Genomic DNA, 15,894 nt, shown 5'->3' on the forward strand with positions numbered 1-15,894 from the left:
AGTGCAGCTTGCTGCTCAGGCTAGATTCATACAAGAGTACAGTAATAAGCCTTCTGTTTTCTATAGACAGCTCCTCAGACTTCTAAATTCTTCTCAAAGTGGTTTTGCTCAAAGCACAAGCACTTGCTGGAGGGCTGAAACTGAGGCATGGAGTCAGTTTGGGTGCAATTCCTCCAATCTTTGCCCATGGCAGTGTTCCTCCAGATTCATTTCCAGATTGAACTCTGGCACATCTCTGATTATAAATGCAGCCTAACTCATTAGTTAAAGATGAGACACAGCAGAAAACCGTCTGCAACCCTTGGTAAACGGTTATGAGCTTACTCTTATTATTAAAAACCCAGGCAGCAAAAAAAAAACAAAAAAAAAAAAACAAAAACAAAAAAAAACTCACAGCTAATCCACAAGAGCATCTAAACACACTGTGAGAGTCCAGACAATTATAATGAAATGATCCCTGGTGCAAAGCTTTCAGCTTCCTCTCAAATTCTCTTTTAGATCATGGCTCATCAAAACAAAATCCTGCATCTGCCCTCAGCAACACACAAACAGACATAAATAAAGTAAAATTCACACTGCACTGTTCTTGTGAAGACATTGCTTTAAAAGACCTGTAAATATTACCAGTCACCTTCTAACTCAAAATCGCAGTGTCTCCATAAAGACAACTAACATCAGCTCCCTTGTTTAGTCTGATTATCTCTCCAAATTATCTGAAATGCGGTTTCCTCTAAGCTATTACACATGACATTTGCAGAGTGATTTGAATTTCTTCCAGGAAACTCATCCAAGCAGCAACAGGAGAAGGGTACCCATCTGAATCATGGTTGCACTGAAACCATGAGCTCCCGAGGACCAAAGACCCCCACGAGCCCAGCCTGTCTGGCAGTCTTGGCAGCCAACAATGGGGTCAGGCCAGTAAGCAGAACTAATCAGAAATGCCTGACCTCAAAGAGATTTCAGTGTGAAGCAGGTCTGCACCGTGCAAGGGAAGATGCTGCATGAACCACTTCTTGCATCTCACAGAAGAGCAGAGCTAATCACGTGTGGGTGAAGACAGCCACCATGATGGGGAGATACCATACCAACTTGGGGATATAAAGGCACAACAGAAGACCCCGTATTCTCAGAAGAGAGGAAACCTCAGTGTTTCACATGCTATTCCACAACTTCATTTTAACTGCATATTTGCAATGTTTAATTGCCTATTTGATCTGACAGCTCGATTTGACCACACTGACTGAGCGACCACTCACCTGGCCATCTGCTTATAGGCTTCCTCTGCCACGGCAAAGATGTGAGGATCCATATCCCCCATGTTTTGGCCACTGTATGCGTAGATGACATCTTGTCCGTAGATTGGCAGCTGCTCATATGGATTAATGGCGACAAGTACAATACCTTGGAACAGATAAATGGACAGATACGTTACAAACCAAGCACACAGTTAATACTTCAGGTTTTTAGGGCTTGTGTTAGTTGTTTCGATCAATCTGGTGAAGGACTTCTTATCACAGCATCTCTTGATAGCAAGGCAATAAGCTCCCACATAGCTACAGAGAAGGCACACAATACTGCTGAGAAGAGCAAATACATAATAATCTTCATTGTATGAAGCCAGATTTGCAGGAGGAGTGAGAAGAAGAGCTGAGCAGTCCGTGAGCCATTACTTTGAAAAATCAATTCCTGTGCAACCAAAGCTCTGCTAGACCCAAACAAATATCCCAGATTTTCCCCTAGCTTAAATCTTGAATAAAAATTCATAACAAAGAATGCACTCAAATCAAAATGAAATGCACAAATCACAGGAAATGAATGCCAGAGCTGCATCAAAGCTGTAATGTCTCTTTCCTCTCCAGCTCTAGGAACACCGTGCCTGGCTGGAGGAGGCAGTAAGCCCTGGGACTAATGAAATTAATGAGAGACAAAGACACGCATGGTGCTACCTGTGCGCTTGAGGGAGCTGGTTTGCACCCTGCAGAACTGAAGTACTGAAAAGCTCCACCTCCAGAGCACCTTCAGGTTTTGCAGGTTTGAATTGCTACTGTGAGGAGCTCCAGAGAGCCTGTGGCTGCTGGGACAGGGTGCTGTGCACCAGCCCGGACGATTCAGGGCTTGGGCAGGCTGAAATTACAGCAAGGCACAGGAACTGTCAGCCTGCAGCAAACACCAGGACACATGACAGGAGGCCAAGAGCAGCCAAGTCATGTTCCCTGCCTCCATGCATCAAAAGGAGTGAGAGCAGCAGTTGAAGAGGGCATTCTCTGCTGCGCTCTGGGGAGACCCCCCCTGCAGTCCTGATCCAGCTCTGGGGCAGCAGCACAAGAGGGACGTGGAGCTGTTGGAGCGAGGCCAGAGGAGGCCATGGAGATGCTGCGAGGGCTGGAGCAGCTCTGCTCTGGAGCCAGCCTGGAGAACAGAAGGCTCCTGAAGGGGAGACCTTAGAGCAGCTCCAGTGCCTAAAGGGGCTGCAGGAAACCTGGAGAGGGGCTTGGGACAAGGACCTGTAGGGACAGGCCAAGGGGAATGGCTTGAACCTGCCCGAGGGGAGACTGAGCTGAGCTCTTAGGCAGAAGCTCTTCCCTGTGAGGGTGCTGAGGCGCTGGCACAGGGTGCCCAGAGAAGCTGTGGCTGCCCCATCCCTGGCACTGCTCAAGGCCAGGTTGGACACAGGGGCTTGGAGCAAGCTGCTCTAGTGGAAGGTGTCACTGTGCGTGGCAGGGGCTTGGAACTGGATGAGCTTTAATGTTCCTTCCAGCACAAACCAATGTGTGATTCTATGGTATCAACCCAACAGCTTCACCTCACCATGACTTGCTCCCATCTACTTCTTGGTTCTCTTAGGCTCATGCATCTGTTTCCCTCCATTGCTGAAAACACACCACAATGCCAACCAGGCTGAAGCCCTATAGTAGCCTCAGCACTGTCTACTAGATAAGCACTCTTCTCAACTTCTCAACTACTTCATAAGCAAAGCACAATGTATGTAGCACGCACATAGAGCTTTGCAGCTAAAGCTACACCTGCTAAGCCCAAATGGCTAAGCCTAAACCCACGTGTCTTCATTATCATGATGCTGTGTTCAAGGTTATCATGAGCCCTCACAAGGAGCTGCAATAATGAAACCTCACTGATTTTGGATGATAGCAGGCTTGCAGCTGACTGGGAACACACATGCAGCTGCAAAAGGCTGTAAGTTATGACAGCAGTCTAACATTACACACCATTAAATATTTAAAGGAAGTCACCACTACTGCCAGCCACTGAGGCCATGTATTTCAAGGGCACTACTTTAAGAGTCACCTCCTCCTGCCACACATTTTCTCAAGTACCCTAAATTGGAACACTCGATCATATCTGTACCAACCTTAACCACACAAATAATCCCATGCATTTTGCTGATACCTTGCAACTCACCACTTAGAGAATTATTAGTCTGCACCACTGCTAGCAAAATCACTTTCACTGCCAGTAAGAGGGTTCAACACTCAATATTCTCCATCATAACTAAATAAAAATGGCTGAGTTGTCTTCTTCCTTTTCTTTCTTTTAGGTTGCAATTTGTTGCCATCCATTCACAGGTAACTGCTGTCTTGAATGGTTCTGGCAGGCCACCCTCCCCAAGAATGACAAACCCAAGTTCACACACAGAATCATAGAATCATAGTATAGTCAGGGTTGGAAAAGACCTCAAGATCACCCAGCTCCAACCCCTCCTGCCATGGACAGGGTCACCCTACACCAAATTATGTCACCCAAGGCTCTGTCCAACCCAGCCCTGAACACCGGGGATGGAGCATTTACATACCCTCCTTCTGCTTTGCATTGAGTTAAATGTCCCTCAAAGTCATCAAGAATAGGAAGGAAATGACAGCGCAGAAAGGGTTTTTGTGCAGTCTTTTAGAAGGAAAACCCATCACGGACACTTCTGAGCTGGGCTACATCTTTCTGGCATGCTGCTGCTCTCCAGTGGTTTGCTAGATCCCACTTTTTTCCCCTCAGACTGCCAAGCACATGCAAAGTTGGCCTCAAACTCATCTGACAAGACACTCCCACCAAGAGATACATGGACCGTGAGCTCAGGAAGTTCCCACTGCACCAGCCCTCAAAAACCACCTCTGGTTTTGCAGCCTAAAGCCTATTGACACACACTCGTGTCTCCCACCCATCCCAAATTCACAGCCCTGGACCTTCCTCATGCCACAGCCTCTTGCTTGTTTCTATGTGGACGTATGCTGGCCCATTGCATTCCAGGAGCTGAACGTGTGGCCTGGACACTCACCACAGTACGTGTAGATGTGGTTGGACTCGATGAACCTGACTTTGAGGTTGTGGAGCACTGCAGGCTCATGCAGGTAGCTCAGGGCAGTCAAGTCATTCTCTCCCACGAGGATATCTGGATTGCGCAGGAAAGGCAATTCATTTCCTTGCAGGTCAATGGGATATTCGGAGAGCTGAAGAGACACACACAAAGAACATGAGAACACCAAAACCAGAAGCTCCTTTAATGTCTTACAACTTATCCAAGCATAACTCCATCCTGACACTACAAAATACATACACATCCTGCTCTAAAGGAAATGAAAGCCCCTTTGCATTAGATCCTATAGAGATGTGGATGGCACATGACCAGGTGACAGGTCATCCATCCCTCTGGTAAATGCCTTTGAGCTGTCCAAAAGATGGTCCTGGTGGACACTAATGGTCTATAAGCACCAACCTGAGCACACCTGGGTTGTTTTCATTCCAGCCTTGGGTCAAATTGCCTTTAACCAGTTCTGATCAGTAGCAGGTACCATACAGAAAACCACAGCTTCATCTGATCTAAGCATCTTCATGGTCTTTGAAAAGCAGCCTTACTTCAAACCAGACCATATTCTCCCCATCAGAGTGATTTCTCAGCTAATCTTTAACTCAGGTTGCTTTTAAACTCAAAACCTTATACCCTTTCAGGCAGAGAAGGACATGGAGAAGCAAGGAGCCCCTGCCGCTTCAGTACCTTAAGAGCCAGCTTATGCTGTTGAAGCATACAGCTGCCCATATGCTAATTACTTTTGACTCATCCCTAAATGAAGCAGACACAAGCTAAAGAGAAAAAGTGTAATTTCCTTCCTTTACGGTGGAGAAAACAAAATTGTTGTCATCTTAATTTGCACAGGGTGCCTCTGGAAGGCCTCCTGACACTCAGATCCCAGCAGAAGGGACAAAAAGGCACAATTACCATTGCTTTGGCACTGGGTTATTGCCTGTGCAAACAGCACAAGAAAAGCTGACCCAAAGTGCACAAGGACGGGCTCCTGCAGCACATCTGACAACCTCCGGCTTGTTTTATACTCCAGTTCCACATTGCCAATGACAATTTTCAAGTGTCTGCACTCAGTATCACATTTTAATGGCAAATACACCAGGGATCCCTTGTGATATTAAAAAATCAGCTCTTCATTCAAAGGGAGTACACTTGCATACAAAGTGCAGCCAGAAAACACAAAATCCATGAAAATTCACTTTAAGCACAAGGACAAAAGAGAAGCACTAAACAGTCGAGTAATGCATGCTGGCTGTCAGGAGCAAAAGGCTTTCAACAGCTTCAAATGCCCCAGAGGTATGTATGCTCAGGATCTCTGATGCACACGTGTGCTCTTCTCCTTCACTAAAGCTTTTCAGCCTAACGTGACTTGGGACCAGGCAGGGTTTAATACAGCAAAGCATCAAACAGGGGTCTCTGGGAGCACCCTCGCTAAGCAGCAGTCTCTTTCACAACCTCAAAATGAGATGTTCTTGTGTTTCGCCATGACAGTGACATGCTTATTAAACTACCAACACCTAATGACCCTTTAATCTCCTTGTGCTTTAATGTTGCTGACCCTGTACGAAAAGGCTAGACCTTGGAGGACTTCTTAGGCCCTCTGGTTCCAGAGAAATATCCAGGTTAAAGATCAGTAAGGGAAAAACCCTCTCCCACCCCAACCCCAGAACTAAAACCGCTGAAGATCTCAAGCAGAAGGGTGGAGGTCGCAGCACTCAGCAGTATCTGCAGATGAACTTTGGCAGCCTGAGCACAAAAAGCAGTATGAAGGAGCTGCTGTGGATGAGATGGGCACCCACCTTCACTCAGGCACCCCAAAAAGAACACCATTAGCACTGCTCATGAAACATGCCGGACTCATGGACTCCTCATGGACGGCTCATGGGCTCCTCATGGACTCCTCAGGGTTGGAAAGGACCTTAGGATCATCAAGTTCCAGCCCCCTGCCATGAGCAGGGACACCTCTCACTAAACCATGTCACCCAAGGCTCTGTTCAACCCACCCGTGAACACCACCAGGGATGGTGCAGCAACAGCTTCTCCGGGCAACCTCACAGGGAAGAGCTTCTGCCTTATATCTAATCTAAACTTCCCCTGTTTAAGTTTTAACCCATTACCCCTTGTCCTATCACTACAGTCCCTAATGAAGAGTCCATCCCCAGCATCCCTATAGGCCCCCTTCAGATACTGGAAGGCTGCTATGAGGTCTCCATGCGGCTGTCTCTTCTCCAGGCTGAACAGCCTCAACTTTCTCAGCCTGTCATCATATGGGAGGTGCTCCAGCCCCCTGAGCATCCTCGTGGCCTCCTCTGGACTTGTTCCAACAGTTCCATGTCCTTTTTATGTTGAGGACACCAGAACTGCACACAATACTCCAGGTGAGGTCTCACGAGAGCAGAATAAAGGGGCAGGATCACCTCCTTCGACCTGCTGGTCACACTCCTTTTGATGCAGCCCAGGATACGGTTGGCTTTCTGGACTGCAAGCGCACACTGAAGCCGGCTCATGTTAAGTTTCTCATTGACCAACACCCTCAAGTCCTTCTCCTTAGTCTGCTCTGAATCTCTTCTCTACCCAACCTGTAGCTGTGCCTGGTATTGCTCTGACCCAGGTGTAGGACCTTGCACTTGGCATGGTTAAACTTCATGAGGTTGGCATCAGCCCACCTCACATGTGTGTCAAGGACCCTCTGGATGGCATTCCTTCCCTGCAGCGTATCAACCGAACCACACAGCTTGGTGTCATCGGCAAACTTGCTGAGGGCACACTCAATCCCACTGTCCATGTCAGCGATGAAGAGTGAGGTGTTCCTGCCCATGGCAGGGGGGTTGGAACTTGATGATCTTAAGGTCCTTTCCAACCCTAACTATTCTGTGAGTCTATGTTGAACAAGACCGGTCCCAACACCGATCCCTGAGGGACACCACTCGTAACTGGTCTCCAGCTGGACATTGAGCCATTGACCACAACTCTTTGTGTGAGGCCATTCAGCCAGTTCTTTATCCACCGAGTTGTCCATTCATCAGATTGAAGTCTCTCCAATTTAGAGACAAGGATGTCGTGTGGGACAGTGTCGAATGCTTTACACAGGTCCAGGTAGATGACATCAACTGCTCTACCGCTGTCCTTCAGTTCTGTAGCCCCATCATAGAAGGGCACCAAATTGGTCAGTCAGGATTTCCCCTTAGTGAAGCCATGCTGGCTGTCCCCAAGCACCTTGTTGATTTTCATGTGCCTTAGCATGCCTTCCAGGAGGATCTGATCCAAGATTGCCAGGCACAGAGGTGAGACTGACTGGTCTGTAATTCCCTGAGTCATCCATTTTCCGCTTCTTGAAAATGAGGGTTACATTTCCCTTTTTCCAGTCAGGGCTGAAGCCTGTATTGTTTTTCACACCCATCACCAGTTTCTTGCAAAAGCTTGAGCATTGCTGCTTGGTTTCTACCTTCTTGTCACAGGAACAAGAGAAAAATCATAAAATAAACCTGCAGCAAGGGTCATCCCTATGGCACCCAATGTCACTGGGAGGCAGCGATAAGCTGCTTGCATGGTGGAATGGTGGAAACATGCCCATTTTGTGCAACGTCCTTGCATCATGAGGTTGCCCAGAGAGCTGATAGGTGTACCATCCCTGCAGATATTCAAGGCCTGGCTAGATGTGTTTCTGGGCAACCTGATCTAGTGGAAGAAGTCACTGCTCATTGCAGGTGGGGTTGGACTGTATGAGCTTTGAAGATCCCTTCCAACCCAAACCATTCTATGAGTCTATGGGCATGAAGCATTGTTTCACTAGAGAAAGAAAATACACCCAAATAACGATTGATATGACTTGGAACATGGACTGTTAGATGCAGGATGGTGAATCCAGCAGGTCCAGGCACAGGGCTACTGGGCAGGGAAACCACCAAGGAGCAAGGGGCAGTCACTCATAGTCCTATGCAGAGCTTCTAATTTTTGTCTTTTAGAGATTCTTTTATTTAAAATTAAAAAAAAAAAAAGAGGAAAAGGTTCTTTATGGAAGATTATATTTATAGAGAAAAACTAAGACATGGAGAAAGCTGTTGCACAGAAGTCACTTCTGTGTTCTAAGTGATTTTTCCATTGGTGACCAAACTTGAGTGGATTCCACCAGCCTCTCCCTTTCCAGTTTGCTCAACAGCAAAAAGCATAAAATGATATTTCTAACACACTGCTGCTATTAAAGAAATCATTCTGATATCACAGACTATTACAACTTTGCAACGGGATGAAATGAGATGAGAGAGGTCGAGGGTTTTTCTCACAACCCACTCTAACACAAGTGCCTGGGGAGGGAGCGGGGAAGGAAAAGCTCAAAGTGCTAAGGCAATAGAACACGTTAAAATACTTCCTAAAAATACGAGATGGCTGAGGTTTCTTCACACATTAATTCAAAGCTTTACATTTCTGAAAAGTATAAAATGACATTCAAAAGCTTACAGTTTCATCTTCAAGTTTCAAATGCAGGCTTTTATCTCCCTCTTTGTAATCCTTGATAACTTCTGCCGATCTCCAAACTTCATCAGGGTCAGGAATCCAAACCCTTGTGTACTGCAGAATGAAGGGAGAAGAAAACACATATATATTAAAAAAAGAAAAAAAAAAGAGAGAGAAAAAAAAAAGTTTAAACATAAGGAAACCTCAGGAAATTAAATGAGAAATAAATTAATTCACCATGGATACAATTCCTCACTCAGTGTAAAATCAGCGCAGCTAAACCATTTATTTCAGTCAAAAAAAAATCTTCTAATTTTAGATTTTGGGGTAAATTATAGACCAGAAGTTTGATTTTCAATCAGGCAGGGTGTACACTGGCTTGTTACCAATCTAACGAAGCAGGGCAGAGTCTCAAGGCAAAATGTAGAATTTAATTTCCCTGGGAAAAAGATAGTCTTCCAGAAGCTTTTATGAAATAATGCAATTCTCCCCCAGCAGACCATACACCGAAACGTATTTCTTTTGATCAAAATGACATTAGTTTCTCCTCACAGAGCATGCCCTAAACCAAACCCACTGCCATGGGGCTAAAGCAAGCAGAAGACACCAAAGCCAACTACTTCAGTTGTAGGCAAACAGGCTTTAAGGCTCCAGAAAGATGCTTAGATGCAACATTTAACCTTACTAACATCTCCAAAGTCAGGGACACCCTTGTTCTTCCAAGGGTAACTCCCAACGGCAGACCAATACAACCCTGCCAGAGTGTCCACAAAAGGATGAAATCCAAGAGCAAGCAGCACCACTCACATGTAACGAGGTGGCAGCATTACCCAAAGCCACAGCACCTCCTGCTAATGAGATTTAATTGCTTTTATGATGCAGAGCTAAATACTTTGCTCAGGCTGTGTAAAAGCATCCCCCCCATGCTGAGCAAGTAACTGCTGCTGTGCCGAGATCTCAGTGCATGCTCTCAGGAACTGGGACAAAGGCACTGCAAAACTAGCAGTAATGCTGCAACTTCCATGCATGGGTTTCCCTCACTTCTCCACATCCACCTTTCTTTTGGCAGGAGCAGGTACCAGTTTCCCTGCTCATGGGGCTACCAGGGCAAGGTCACAGTAACAAGGAACCTAAAATTGCTCCATCTCTGCAGCGAGTCACCTTGAGGCAGGCTTTTGTTGCTGGACACAGACTCATAAAGCCATCCTGATGCTGGACTCAGCTGGACAGCACAGAGTCAACAGGAGTCCTTCTACAATCATTTATTGGCATTCTGGGGGGGACATCTCCTAGACTCATAGAATTAAGCAGGTTGGAAAAGCCTTTTAAGCCCACCCAGTTCAACCATTGCCCAGCAGTGCCAAGGCCACCACTAACCCATGGCACTGAGGGCTTCATCTCCACGGGGTGTGAACATTTGCAGGGATGGTGACTGCAGCCCTGCCCCAGGCAGCCTGTTCCAATGCCTGAGCACCCTCTGGGGCAGGAATTGTTCTTCAGCTCCATCTAAACCTGTCCTGGTGCAGCTTGAGGCCAGTTCCTCTTGTCCCATCCCTTGTTCCTTGGGAGCAGAGCCCAGCACCTCCTGGCTTCATCCTCCTGTCAGGCAGTTGTAGGGAGTGATCAGGTCCCCCCTGAGCCTTCTCTTCTCCAGACTGAAACCCCCAGGTCCCTCAGCCCTTCCCCATCACACTTGTACTCTCTTCACTAGTCTTTCCCAAACTCTTCCTGTTCGTTGCAATCAGAGCTATGTAAACTCATTCTTAGACAAAACACAAGGGGTTGGGGAAAATCCCAGCAAATCCAAGTGACACCAGCACCACAGCACCAAAGATGGTTTTGGCTTCACCTTTAAGCAAAACCCCCAGTACACAATGGCCAAATATCACTTGCAGCAACCCAAGAGTTAAAGCAGCAGCATCTGCCTACCAGCCTGCTCTACAGCTGAAGAGCAATAGATTTTTATATGTATCTTGTGTAATTATTTATAGAGCTGCTCAATAGCTACAGCAGTGGGAACCTTTAGATGTTAAACAGAGCTACACAAATGTATTGCCAGAACAGCAGTTTCATCTGGGAGGGGAAAAAATGAAATAAATTAGTAGACATTTCCCAGCACCTCTATCTCGCCACGAGCGTTCAGTGCTTTCCCTGCCACAAAGAAAGGAAGCTGCCATAGGGAAGGGACAAGTTTGGGACCCCAGTCCTACCTCCACTGTCCACTCCCACCAAGGAGCATTGCAAGAGATGAAACATCCCTGCAGCACAGCCAGGAACCCATCTTTAGCTGGACCATGAAAGAAGGTCTAGGTGCAGTGGGCAAGATGGGGACACACCAGCCTTCCTCACCTCCTGCACCTCAGCCCAGTTTCTCCTGCTCCAACACCATGGGAAGGGCTTTTCAAACCACTGCTGCAGCTCTCACTCCTCCTGCAGAGTGCCTTGCCTGCCTTTTCATCCCCACCACTGTGGTTTCATCCAGTGCCAGCTCTCTGTGGCAGAAAGAGATCAAATATGCTCTAGAAATGCCTGAAATAGCCAGGGATCAGCATGTACCCAGCTCAAGGCAGCCTCAAAAACAAGAGGTTGCTGGTCCTGGCTGGAATCCTGCAAATCCTCCACCTGCACAATGGGCTGGGCTGAGACATGGACCTGCATGGACAGATGGATGGGAAGAGGGGGTCACTGACCCTAAAGCAACCCCAAAACCATAGTGGTGCTTGCTCATGCTTTGGTGGTTGAAATCTGGGTGCACCTCCAGCAGCAGTAAGAGGTCACATCAGCCCCTCTCAGCAGCACATCATCAACCACAGCCAGGAGCTACTCAACACCCAGGCATGATGCAAGGTTCACCAGTGGTTCAGCAGTGTGGAAGGGTAGAAACTCTCAGCATCCAACACCCAGGGATGAATTTACAACCTGGTGATGGATGATTAACATCCCATCAGCCACCCTGACAACAAGACAATTTGCATAATATAACTGATTTTCCAAGACTCTGTGTATACACAACACGTGTAAGGGATCATGCAGTACAGAAGGCAATAAGACAAAGGTGTTTGCAAGGTCTCAGGAGCCCTGGGAATAGCTTGTTCCCTGGCTGGGAGATCCTGAATGCAATCCCTGCTTAAGCACCCCCTATACTAAGCTCTTCCTGTCCTGCTAAATAGCTGCAGGCTGTTAGAATAGGCTGTTATGAATGCATTTCCCCAAGCATCTATAATGCTGTCATCTCATGCATGCATGCACGCACAGACATCCAAAGAGGGGATCACCTTTCCTACTGTGCATTTTCACCATCCTCCCCTCCTTGCTGCACGCCAGCAGAGAATGCCAGTACTCAGCCCTCCAGGCAGGGCAGGCTGCTACACAAACCTGCATCCAACCTTCCCTTTCACCTGTAAATCCCAAATATGTCAAACCACACAGCAACAAAATAAAAGCACTTTGCCATTCTTAGATCTTTACAAGGTCAGCTTTCATTAAAGCCCAATGAGGCTTGGAGGCAGCACATGCTGAGGGAACACTGGAGCACCATGCTCATGTCACCTGCCTTCCCTGTCTCCAACTTTTGCAGCCTCCAAAGCGGCTTCACATGCTGTATGTTTGCCAGTTAAGCTTCTATAGGTGACAGCCACCAGGTCACCAAAACCATGCTCCCAGGCAGGTACCCACTTGGGCAGGAGGAGGGCATCTCTGTGAACCTTTACTTCCAGAATCTCACTTCTAGCATAATTATTCCCTGTTATAGGCTATGCCCCGGCTTCGTTAGCTTTAACCTCTTGATCTTCTGGAGGAGCTTGTTATAAAGGGAAAGGGCAGACATGTCTATGTCAAAACACTGGGACTGGAGAATTATAAGGAGGCGCAACCCTGGGCAGACCACTTAACCTCCCAGCACACGTCTCCATCCAAGAGAGCGTAAAGAAAAGCATTTCTTTAATCCTCAGGGACTCCTTTGAATGATGTGTTAACATAAATCAGAAATAGCTCCACATGCTCAAGAAAAAATATGATCTGTTTTGTTTTGTTTCTTTTAAACAAGGTTCCCAATAAAACCAAAGCAATTTGGTGCTCTCAAAGCCTCTTGCATTATTCCACTCAGCTTAAGCAGAAGCTTAATAAATTCAATCCGCACCTCCTGATTTGATTTAGATTTTAGCAGGCTGCCACTGTGGATGCAGATTAAAACCAACATTAAATTAGAAGAGGCAGGTTTTGTTTTGCTGTTTGAAAGCCCTCGGTGCCAGCCAAAGGCACTCCCAGCAAACTCCAGGCAATGTGCTTGGAGGATGCTCCATTGCAGCAGGAAGGGATGCACAGAAGGAGTTATACCTCTGTGTACTCTGTGCAGATAGATAGTAATTGTCCATTAAATAAAGGGTATAACTGTCCATTAAATTGAGAAAAAAATGCTTAAAAATGAGCTATTTCAGTCTAGTCTAGGTGTTTGGTGGTTGCAAGTATCTGTGGCAAGCTGGAAGTCAGCAAATCCATCTTTATTATTATTGGGTTTTAATCCCCAGAGTTATTTCAGGAATGGCAATACTCAGAGCTGACCCCAGGAAGTTTTAATTGCTCCTGAGTTAATGGCACCTTTCCAGGGGCATCCTTCCAACAGAACTCCAACCAGAAGGAAGGCATGGCAGAAAACCCGTAATGCTAGCAATACAATAGTAGTGACCACCAAGCAGTTATGATTTCAGTAACGAAGATGCAGACATGGTGTCTCACAACCAAGGTTCTTCCACACAGATTAAGAAAAAACTTACAAAAGGACTGTAGCAGAAAGCAGAGACAGTGATGTCCAGCTTAGAAAAACAAAGGTGAACACACAACCGTCAACTAAGAACAAACAGATTGGGACAAAACACCTGCTATTTTTCCCCCTTTGATGCAGGCTTATCGCAACTTCATTCCAGACTGTACAAAGAAATAACATGGCTCAGTATCACTTGATACCCTTGAAGACAACAAAAACACATACGAAAGAATAAATAGCAGTCCTGGCTTCCCCACGGATGTTTACATTTATACATAACTGCATGTGAATGCTTAAGCAGCTCACTTTGAAACAGTCTGATAACTGCCCTTCAGTTCCCACAAGCTATCTATTACTACATTTAAAGTTTTCCAAAACTTTGTTTTTCCCAAGCAAAAAGAGCAAAATACAAGCTCTAACTTAAATTAAAAGTGGTCAATGTTTACATTTATACATACTGCATGTGAATGCTTAATCAGCTCACTTTGAAACAGTCTGATAACTGCCCTTCAGTTCCCAAAAGCTATTACTACATTTAAAGTTTCCCAAAACTTTGTTTTTCCCAAGCAAAAAGAGCAAAATACAAGCTCTAACTTAAATTAAAAGTGGTCCATGCCAGCACAACTCAGGGTTTGATGCCATCTTTCTTATTTTCCTTAAACCGCTATTAAAAATTACCCCACAGAATTAATTTGAAGAGGCTCCTGCTGCAAAAATCCCCAGAGGATTCTCCTTGCAGACACTGTGCATGCTAACAGCATCCCCTCCTTTTTCTGCACTACAGCAAACAAGCTTCTCCTCATTAATTTGCACTGCGTGTAGAGTCCTGGGCTGAACTGGGGTCACCACCACAAGTGTTTTTGCACATCCACTGGTAATATTCCCACTGCAGCAGGATCCCACATCCCCTGTGATTAACAAGCAGCTATTTATGGAGTTATTTAGCTGTGCTAAAACTGCTTGTGCAAACCACCCTGCTTGTCAGTGCTGGGAAAAGCCACTTGATGTGTGCCATGAGCAGGAGAGCACGGAAAGGAACCGGCTCCAAGGCTCTCCCAGGTGCCTTGCAGCCTCAGAAACACTTTCTGCCCCATTTGGCAGTGACTGAGGACCAAAATCTGCTTTACCCATGACGCAGTGAGGCACAGACAAGGTGCTCTGGCAGCAGAGAGGGTTTTTGCCCTGTTCAGGGGCCACTCTTTTAAGTTGTAACAACAGCTTTGCTTTTATTATTTACAATATTGACTATCAGGGCAGAGAGCAGATCATAATCCTCCTTTTCCCATCCTCCAAATGAGATTTTCATCCCAGGAGCGATTTCTCCCCTGCCCAGCAGACAAGCAAAGCCCATATTTAGGTCATTGCTTCCCAAGCCGTGCTGTGACTCCAGGACAGGCTGATGCCTGCATCTCGCTCCAGGCTGGCTTCTCTGTTTGCTGCTGGGTACCACCAGCTGGCAAACCCTCACAAGGGTCATGAGGGGATGACAAGAGGGTTTTACTGCTTGGTACAGAGCAGACAGGGATGCTCTGGTGTTGCACAGCCCTTCCCTGACTAATTTCTGCAGCGCTGGTACCTGATGCTGTGATGCCATGCTCGAGCCCAGCACCCCCTGCCTGGCCAGAGGGCATTCACTCACATCAAGAACCTGAAATAGGAAGAGATCCACTTCTTCCTCACCGTAAAAAAAAAAAAAAAACAAAAAAACAAAACCAAAAAAGGCTGAAAGGAGAGGTCATGACCAGCCAATATTTCAACACATAGCAAGGGACACTCAGAACACCAACATCATGCTCAAGGAGTAAGGCAAGAAAAATAATCCTGTGCTTTACTACTTAAAGAAAAAATAAAAATCAACCAACAAAAAAAAAAAAACCACAAAAAAACATCATTTTGAGCTACAGAATGCAAATGTTAACTTGCTGAGTGTTAAATGCAAAGGTAAAGACAGCAGCATGCTGCAGAAGCATCTTTAATTCCTCAACATGAGAACAAGCAATCTGTGAGTTTCCCAGGGCTGATAACTCACCAACCCAAACAGCCAAGCAAAGGCATGCGAGCCTGATCTAAACTGTGCCTCATCCTCCTCGTGCCATCAGCACAGAGATGGATACAGGGAAAGCACATAAATGCACACCGAGACCATGTCCCCATCAAGGCAGAGCTCCTAAACTTGCAGAGCATCTCTGTCCATCCCAGGTCACTGGGTTTGAGCTAGCAAAGCACACGGTTTGCTGATGCCTCGTAGGTACAGGAAGGTTTTCCTCCCCTCCCGAAGGGCTGTCACACTGATGGATGGCTCCACGCCTCCCACCAGCACTAAATTTCTCTTTGCTGAATTTTATTCCCCTGCCCAAATTAACTCAGATGG

General features: G+C 46.4%; 1 protein-coding gene across 2 annotated transcripts in view; it reads right to left on the bottom strand.

Moving 5' to 3' along the window:
- MYO5B (myosin VB) overlaps positions 1–15,894 on the bottom strand; it is a 160,364-nt gene that overhangs the window by 121,093 nt on the left and 23,377 nt on the right. For both annotated transcript variants that reach the window (XM_061353572.1, XM_061353571.1), the window contains exons 2-4: positions 8,765–8,875; positions 4,283–4,454; positions 1,257–1,401 (exon numbers count right to left, since the gene is read on the bottom strand). In XM_061353572.1, coding sequence (XP_061209556.1) covers positions 1,257–1,401; positions 4,283–4,454; positions 8,765–8,875 — 428 coding nt within the window. The remainder of the gene's footprint in view (positions 1–1,256; positions 1,402–4,282; positions 4,455–8,764; positions 8,876–15,894) is intronic.

Source organism: Neopsephotus bourkii, unplaced genomic scaffold (genome assembly GCF_033783945.1).
Source record: "Neopsephotus bourkii isolate Nb327-2 ecotype Australia unplaced genomic scaffold, CSIRO-AGI_Nbou_v1 NB_682, whole genome shotgun sequence".
In the NCBI taxonomy this organism is placed as follows: domain Eukaryota; kingdom Metazoa; phylum Chordata; class Aves; order Psittaciformes; family Psittacidae; genus Neopsephotus; species Neopsephotus bourkii.